Raw genomic sequence first — 8,928 nt, 5'->3', positions numbered from 1 at the left:
TCCTCTCCCTAATCAAAACATAGAGACTGAAATGAAAAGCTTGTCAACGGAGAACGGAGAGAAGCTTAACACACCCCTTCAGCATGTGCTGACACGGCAAGTATTCCCGAAGTAGCTCTTCAGGGTTCCACATCGAGGAGCACGCAAAGCTCCTCCGTGAAAACAACATCATGATGGCCGACCTGAAAGAGCAAATGACCAAGCAAAAGGAACTGCTCGAAAGAGTGACTACGACCACATACGCGAGCATAACGCTAGCACACCAGTCCAGAGTGGGGGAACACCCAGTTCGGAGAGACTCTTCACTCAGTGGTAGTTACATCAACCGACAATCAGGACACGGGCGAAGAGGTGCTCGGTAAAATTAGGGAAGCCGTTGATGCCAAGGAGGGATGGGTTGAGGTGCGTAGGGTGAGGAAGGCCAAGGACAGAAAGGTTATTATAGGGTTGAGTACCGAGGCTGAGAGGGAAAAGCTGAAGACCAAAACTGAGCGAAGTGAAAGAACACCTCATAGTAGAAGACTTAAAAATCGAGACCCACTTTTGGTTCTTCGGGGAGTGCTCAGTGTCCATAAGGACCAAGATATACTGAAGGCTTTGAAAACCAAAACAAAGATCTTTTCGCTGGAATAGATAAAAAGGAGGACCGGATGGAGTTTCGGTACAGGAAAAGGCGAGGAATCCACATACATGTCACGCAGTGATTAGCGTCTCACCGGTAATTTGGCAAAGGGCAACCGCCAAGAGACAGTCCAAATCGACCTACAGCCAGTGAGAATAGAAGACCAGACTCCGCTGGTGCAGTGCACGCGCTGTTTGGGTACGGCCATAGTAAACGATACTGCACTGGCGCGGCAGATCTCTGTAGCCACTGCGGTGGACCCCACCTTAAATCCGAATGCTCCGAATTCCTTACCGGAACTCCGCCGAAATGTAAAAATTGCGAAAAGGCGGAATGGCAAACTCAGAGCACAATGTCTTCGACCAAACCTGCCCAATAAGAAAAAGAGGATGCTTTGGCCCGCTCAACGGTTGCGTATTGCTGAGGGCACTCAAAGAGTTAACGTTCCCCACTGGGGCGCAAGCAAATCTACAACGCAAAAATCTAGCGACCCAGGAACTACTTGTCGAAGCCCAAAGTCGTCGCATAGCCGTGGCTTTGGTCCAAGAACCATACGTTGGCGGCTCGAGAAGGATGAAGAGTTATGTGGAGCGCGAGTCTTTCAGGCCTCGAAGGAAATGAAGGATCACCAAGGCAGCAATAGTTGTGTTCAACCCAGACCTGAATGTAATTCAGCATCCTGGGCTGACCACGACTAACATTGCAGTAGCCGAAGTCCAAACTGAGGCGTGGAGGGTCGCGTTGATCTCATACTACTTCGAGCCTAACCAACCGATCGAGCCCTACTTGGACCAACTGAAGCAAATAGTAGGAACGCTTAAAACAGACCTTATCCTGGGAGGCGACGCCAACGCAAAGAGCAACTGGTGGGGCAGCACAACCACGGACAGCAGAGGTGAGGACTTCGTCGGGGCCCTGCATGAACTTGACCTGCACGTTCTCAACAGTGGCGTTCTTCCAACTTTCGATACCATAAGGGGAAACATTCGCTACACAAGCCATGTAGACGTGACGGCCTGTATTTATAAAATGTTAAGATCAGAAAGGAAAGAGTGTTAATGCTCACAAGCACTAACCGTAGCAACGTTTTAGGAAGGCTATCGGTGGATTCAGATGTGCATGAAGATGTTCAGGGTTCAGGCATACCGACTCCTTTACAATTTGATGCATTTATACCTTGGGTTTGCGCACAATGGTGTGCCTCAAATAATGTTCTCGTGACCAAAATGAATCAAGGTTATTCAAATTTTATTCTTATAAATTATGGGCTGAAACTACGTTGGTGTGCTGGATACCGTTTAAACGTTTAGTTTCAATTTGCCAAATCATTCCCACCTTTCTTGAATTTTATCGATAACTAATATATATATTTTGTTATATTATGTAAATGTACCGATGATTCGTAACGTAACTGTTATATTTTTAAAGTTTATTGATTGCTTCAATAAACTTTAAAAATATAACAGTTTATTTCTGCCTTGAGCCATTTGACTGTTCAATCAGGCGTAAAACAACGAAGAGGATAATCTTTTATTGAATGCTTAGCTAGTGTTGTTGTTTTAACACTCATTGCTTTACCTAAATTGTAAGGCATATAATGTTCCAATGTTTATACTTTAGAGAGGAGAGGAAGTATATTGTCAATTGGCAATTTTTCGTCAAATTCTAAGTTATTCCATCTTATTACCAAATGTTCAATTATATAATTTTATTTTATACAACTTATTACTTTTCTACCTTATCTTCCGTTTTGGTAATCACTCTTTAACAGATTGATTTTATCTTTTCTATTTTAGAGGACTACGTTAGACAAGACATACGAAAATCTCGGATTTTTCGTAGAGGGAGACACAAGAGCGCAGCTCCACTAGTAGGCGATCATCATGGCTCTTCCGGATCAGACAAAGTATTCGAGTACGGAATGCATGACAGAGTTGTTCATATGAAAACAGTATATAACAATAAGCGAAAACTTGTCGAAGTAAGCATATCTGGATGCCCCTTCAAAATCTCGAGAAAAATTATTCACGCGTTTAGCCTCTGCATCTCATTTCATTCTGCTTGGAACCGACTCACTTTTCGTAGGGGTGGTCTCTCCGACGAGATCATCTACGAAATATCCAAATTACTCCCCCATTCGCATATAACAGAACTTTGTTTTGACGATTCAAGCGTTTGTCAGGGAAACTATTATATTTTACTTGAAATTGAGGCGCAGGTAAAATATTTGTCTCTAAATAGATGCAAAATAAACGACGCAGTTTGTGCTAAAATTATCTCCTGTATCGATTACGGATGTCCGTCTTCAGAAAGCCTTAGAATTTTAGAATTAGCGTCGAACGATATAACCGATGTTGGGGCTAAGCGTATTGGAACTATGTTGAGGAAGATCGAACTTTGTTGCATCTCAATTTATCAGGAAACAAAATCACGATAAGGGCTTCGAAGCCATCATCGGCTCTTTAAAACAATTTGCTTTGACCACCCAGGAGCAAATCGATATGAAAAGTAGAAAGATACGATACATGCAGAACAGAGCGATAGTGTACAACAGGTGCTTAGAAGAGTGAAACAGGTAAAAGTGAAGATGGCGAAAGTACAATAGGAAAGAAGAATATATTTAGTGTGAAGCGTATGCGAAGGAATCAAAACGAATTCTGGACGAAAATTTGACGGCACAAGCGGAAATTATGACCACAGCCATAGTGGGAGATTTCAAGGATCCCTATTGTGGCGATAATGTTATCAATCAGGATGGTTACATATATTCGAAGGGTAAACCTTATTTTTTCTTCTTTGAACATCGCATATAATGATTTGGAGTATCAGTCAATCCTTAAAATTCGGGACGTGGTAACATATCAGGCGGAGGTTGAAAAAGTTTTGCCTGAAACTGGTCTGATCCGGATTACGTTGGATGGGAACTGGATGCCCCCGAAGTGCGAGGAGCTTGATGTAATCGACGCGTGTTTGAAGAAAGTTATTTCTGATTTGACGCCTACGCCTCGAAAGACTCGAACATCATCGCTGATAAGAAATTGATGTCGAAAACACACACTCAGTGATTATGAAAAGGTAATGTATAGAAGAAGGCTGTTTGAGTTTTTTATACTCCGATTTAGTAAGTTCGTTCATTCAGAAGGAATGAAGAAACTTTATTTTCTAAGACCAAAGAAATGACGTGGTTCTCAAAGCCTTACGATTAAGTACTGTTTCATAAGTTTTGTTTGGTTGTATACTGTATTTAGTACACCAGGTATTTAGTTATTAAATATATTTAAACTTTGCAGGTACAGTCAGGTATCAGTTCATTTATTCACTTTAGATCTTTTAAGTATCAGAAATACGTTTTAAGTTTACGTTTAATTTAGTTTAGCATAATTGTTTGAATTATTGTGTACCTAATACTAATAAGTGTATGTACAATATGAATGAATTGATTTTATTCCTAACCATCCTACCCTTATCTTATGTAGGGTATAGCCATGCTTTGGAAGAGTCAGCGGACCAACAACCATGTTTAAAATTATGTTATTGCAGTTGTATAAGTGTGATAGCGCACTACATGGCGTAGAGGGTGTCTCTCTTCCACATCTGCATTAATACTCAATACTGAATGATTTATTGCGTTCCATAATATACATGATGGTCTTGAAAATGTAATGATACAGAACCATTATTGTTGGGCACAGCAATAACTTAGGAGAGAGGAAGCAGTAATAGCCTTATATTTAATAGTACACTTCAAAAACTTATTTTTATCTTTCTATGGTAATTTCCTTTATAAGATGGTAGGCCCCCACGATTGTCGTTCAGGGAAAGAGGAAGGTTTGACGCTGCTTGGTATATGTTTACACAGCAAAGTCAGTTAAAACTTTAGGACACACCTATTTCTTTGAAATCTGTGACTTGTGAGTGCGGACATGCCATATTTATAAACGAAATGGGGTACGCAACTAATATCTTTTGAACCTGTTATAAATTACTCTCTTTTATGTTAAAGGCATTTAAAAGGATTACACACGCAGCAACAAGGCAATGCTAGTAAAATACGTTCAAATGATTTGTGTGAATGTTTTCCAAAACACTGTTTAAAGATTTTTGAGTTTTATGATTCTTCAGTATAAGTACTGAGTAATCACAAACTCGCAAAGTATAAATACGATCTGTAAGTGCAGGAGAAAAAAAGAAACAAGACCTCCTTTTTCGGTGTAAGTTTTGATCAAGCAATCTATGAACTTCGTAGTCGTGACCCTTGATTGACATAATTCAAAGTTGCACATACATCATTGGTCACATGAACATCTCAACAGTTTTTCATTGTAAAAATATACATTAGTTTTCATATATCGTATTTATAACATTTGATATAATTTAATTTTTTATTGTGTTTTTTTGTTCTTGTGAAATGACGCTGAGGGCGGTGTCATTGAGATCGTTTAAGCTAGATAAAGTAGAACTGACAAGATCATTACTCTCCCTCCGTTCTGAGGATGGGAAACCAGGGAAACCATTAGACTTCGATGAATTTATAGGAACATCATGCAAACACTTCGACTGCCCGATTTCTGTAACTGTCGGAAAAGAAATCAATCGAGGTAAGAATCTTCCGCTATATTATCCTTATGCAAAAATTTTGTTTGTGAATAAGTCGTTAGAGTGCCATAATAAAATAAAATTGAAGAGTTTGAAGCACCTGGAACTCCTGGTCCGAGTTGACAAATTATTTCAGCGTTCGATCTAATAAGTAGTCTTTTCAATTAAAGACGATACAATTATACCTTACATAATATTATAAAACGAGGAGTTGAATGGTAATGTTTATTAAAATACGTTATATATATTTACAGTAAAAAAACAATATTAAAAGTTAGTGGGTGCTTTTCCAAGCTGCATTCCCGATTTTCAGAGCCTCTCGTTCGTTACAATTCACTCCGTTTTAATTTCTAGATGCCGTATCTAAAAGTGGAAAGAAATATGAATCAAAATCAAAATTCAAACGCAAGAGTATCATCCCTCAGTTGACAGATATAGTAACTTCCGATGATGATACCAGGACAGAGAAGTCGCTAGTACTCGATGATCACACTTTACTTGTCATGACGTATTACGATCATTTGAATCGACTGACAGAAATACATATGAACAAATATCAGTACCATGCTATTCCGTGGGTTCTCATGCGACTCATAGCGTTGATAGCTCCCTTCAATAAAAATCTGCAAAAGTTTGTAATAAAGGGTTGTAAGGTTGATATGTACACCATTCATGAATTGAGTAAGTTGCTTCCCCTTACTAATATAACCGAAGTTTGTCTCGATCAATCACCTCTTCGAGAAGGCAACTACGACGTTCTTCTATGCGACACATCTTCTATACGAAGTCTATCGCTAGCTAGGTGCAATATAAATGATATTGTGTGTGAACGTATTGCCGCAAGACTGAAATACTTAGAGCCTGCTGAAAATACACTGGTTACTCTAAATCTGTCTACCAACTACATAACGGACGTCGGAGCTGAACATTTAGGAGCTGCCCTCAGAACTAATAGACATTTGCGGTATTTGAACGTAGCGGGCAATCAAATAACTGACGTCGGTGCAAACTTCATCTTTGAAGTACTTAAACAATTTCCTTTGACCTCAGAAGAAATAATAGCCAAGCGTAAGCGACTTGCGGATTATTTGAATAAAAAACAAGAACTTATCCACAGAGGTCTTTGTGAATTCAAACTGGAAGATCATACTTCAAAAAAGTCATCGAAAAGATCAGCGCCTTCGAGGGGTCACAGTGCTAGAAAAGAAAAAGTGAGAGAGAGTTTGTCAGACGAAGGGATGAAGGCGAAGGTGGAAATAATGGTTGCAGATATGATGGGGCCCTTCGAAGACCCTTTTGGCGTTGAAACAACTAAGGTGTTGAATGGGCATTGCTTCAGTGTAGGTAACTTAGTGCTTTGCTATTTAAACTTGGCTTACAACAACTTAACTTTCGCAAGCATTCAGCAGCTGATCTCTTTGTTATCATACCAGCAGAGAACAAAAACAGCTCGTCTGTGTGGGCTTCTAAATATCATTGTGGAAGGTAATTATTTGCCTGAGGAATGTAAGGAATTGAAGGATCTGAGTATCTTGCTCAAAAATATCCAGTGTTTTGGTGGTCGATCTTTGACAGACAAGATGTCAAACAAGAAGAAATCAACTGTTATTATATCCAACCAAGAGAAAGCACTCAGTGAATAAGAGAATGAGAGGGGAAATGAGATCGTGATGAGCCTGGTGCCTATTATGACATTGAGCTTTTTTTAAGTGACTTTTCACTGAGATCATTTGGTACGCGACTTCTAAGCCCTTGAAGTTTGTATGTATATAATTATCGGCGGGTATCGGAAACTGGTGTACCCTTGAAGAAGAATAAGGAACATCCCAAAACAATAGTGCGTACAGTTGCTTATTCGTTTATTGGATTACAATTGTGTATTTACAAAAAGTGACATTAACGTCTAAGCTTTTACATGTCTACGTTAACGTAGTTATCAGGTTTTTTTTTACATTTATTTTTTCTTAATAACGAATACTAGTTTTGGTAACTTTCGTTTTGAACTACACTCAAGGAACTCTTTTAAGTCTAATTTTGATTTCACATTTTTTTTGTTTTATCTACTAAAGTTAAACATTAAAAACAAACTATCACGGATATAACAACTAAAGATATTATTTCTTATGATTATACACCTACTTATAGTTTAAACAAGTCAGCACCAACTTTTTCGTTTGTCAAAATTGTGCTTAATACTGGCTCCCGTTATTAGGGTATTTATTCCTAATTATTCGGGTATGTACTTACAACTACGTATCTATGTTTATGTAATATCGAATCCAAATATAATCAGGTACACGTAGGCTTTTTCCTAGTCTTTTTTTCCTGGCATTGCCTATATTTTAGGGGCACCTCTAGTTTCTAGGTGGGAGATATTCTCTGTTCGGTTTTTGAGCTGGTCGTCCTCGGTTCCCATTCTGGTAACCAGGCCCACTTGGTCTACCTGACGGATAGCCTTGATTCCCAGGACTTGATCCAGGGTAGGATGTGCTCGGTCCGGATCCTGGGTAACCAGATCCTGTGCTTCCAGGTCCTGTCGATGGTCCTTGCGGGCCGCTAGGGTAAGATCCTGGTCCTTGATAGTTTGGATAGTTTCCAGAGTTTTGGGATCCAGGGTAACCGTCAGACGTTCCCTGAGATCCAGGATAGCTCCCAGATGGACCTTGTGAGCTAGGGTAACCTCCTGATGAACTTTGAGAACCTGGGTAAGAGCTGGTCAATGTGACTGAAGGATATGGTGTTGTAGGCCCGGAGCTTCCCGGATAGCTTGATGGTCGTGAGGTACCTGATCCTGGATATGAAGACGGTCCCTGCGGTCCTCTATTTCCTGGGTACGAAGAGCCAGGGTAATCATTGAAGCTAGAAGGGTAGTCCTGATTTGATTGTGATCCTGTTTTAGAGTAGTCGTATAGTTTAGCGTTCAGTTGGTACAAACCAGGAGCAGACTCACAGGTGAACTGGTTCCACCAGACGCATACAAAGTCCTCTTGTGAGAAGATGGTTCCGTTTGGACAGAGGAAGTCATAGGTCCTGTTGTTTGAGCAAACGTGGAATACTTGGCAACGTGCGTCGACATCAGCATAGTAACCAGGTAACTGTTGAGACTTGCAGCTGAACGAAGTTTGAGGAATGTATGAAAGTACAGGATAATCAATTTCGGGTTCACCAGGAATAGCTGAATAGTCACCGCCTTCGTAGCTACCAGTGTCAGAAAAACTTGTAGTACCGTAATTAGAGCCAGGTTGTCCAGGATAGTTTTGACCTTGTCCGGGGTATCTTGATCCTTGACCTGGATACCTAGTAGGCCCTCGTCCTTGATTGTAGGAGTTATCGGACTGTCCGGGATAGCCACCAGAGGGCCCACTGGGGCCTTGTCCTGGGTATGACGAGCCGGGGTATCCTGGTCTCTGGTTTCCTGAGTTAGGGTAGTTTTGTGGTCCTGACGGGTAGCCTGTGGTTGGACCTCCGTTGCCGTTATAGTCGTCGCTCTGAGGTCTGAGGGAGTAGGATGGGGTGGTGCTGCCTGACCCGGGTGATGTCCCGGGCCGGCTCGACGATGTTCCCTGGCCGAAGGGTCGGTTGGGCCTGTTGTAGTCATACCCGTTCTGAGCGATGACACCGGCCAGCAGCACTGGAACATAATAAGTTGTCATTTATAATTAATTGTTTTATGATTTTTTAATTCTTATGCTACTATGTTTAATTACTTA

The 8,928-nt window shown here is 40.6% G+C and overlaps 2 protein-coding genes across 2 annotated transcripts; one reads left to right on the top strand and one right to left on the bottom strand.

The window, feature by feature from the left end:
- Positions 1 to 4,906: 4,906 nt before the first annotated feature.
- Positions 4,907 to 6,977, top strand: LOC113506925 (leucine-rich repeat-containing protein 71-like). Its single transcript, XM_026889776.1, has 2 exons — positions 4,907 to 5,220; positions 5,573 to 6,977. Exons 1-2 carry the CDS (start codon positions 5,031 to 5,033, stop codon positions 6,859 to 6,861), a joined length of 1,479 nt encoding a protein of 492 aa, XP_026745577.1. The 5' UTR covers positions 4,907 to 5,030; the 3' UTR covers positions 6,862 to 6,977.
- An 83-nt stretch (positions 6,978 to 7,060) lies between these two features.
- On the bottom strand, positions 7,061 to 8,917 carry LOC113506926 (calcium-binding protein P-like). The gene has a single exon (XM_026889777.1). The coding sequence runs from the start codon at positions 8,869 to 8,871 to the stop codon at positions 7,573 to 7,575; it is 1,299 nt and encodes a 432-aa protein (XP_026745578.1). The 5' UTR covers positions 8,872 to 8,917; the 3' UTR covers positions 7,061 to 7,572.
- Between the last annotated feature and the right edge of the window lie 11 nt (positions 8,918 to 8,928).

Source organism: Trichoplusia ni, unplaced genomic scaffold, assembly GCF_003590095.1.
Source record: "Trichoplusia ni isolate ovarian cell line Hi5 unplaced genomic scaffold, tn1 tig00000143, whole genome shotgun sequence".
NCBI lineage: Eukaryota > Metazoa > Arthropoda > Insecta > Lepidoptera > Noctuidae > Trichoplusia > Trichoplusia ni.
This window is presented reverse-complemented; position numbering and strand designations above follow the sequence as displayed.

What these genes read in the sequence shown, in the direction of transcription:
- LOC113506925 (XM_026889776.1), top strand. Translation starts at nt 5,031, where the DNA reads ATGACGCTGAGGGCGGTGTCATTGAGATCGTTTAAGCTAGATAAAGTA. An exon ending in CGGAAAAGAAATCAATCGAG is followed by an intron (nt 5,221 to 5,572) that starts GTAAGAATCTTC and finishes TTTAATTTCTAG; the next exon opens with ATGCCGTATCTAAAAGTGGA.
- LOC113506926 (XM_026889777.1), bottom strand. Translation starts at nt 8,871, where the DNA reads ATGACAACTTATTATGTTCCAGTGCTGCTGGCCGGTGTCATCGCTCAG.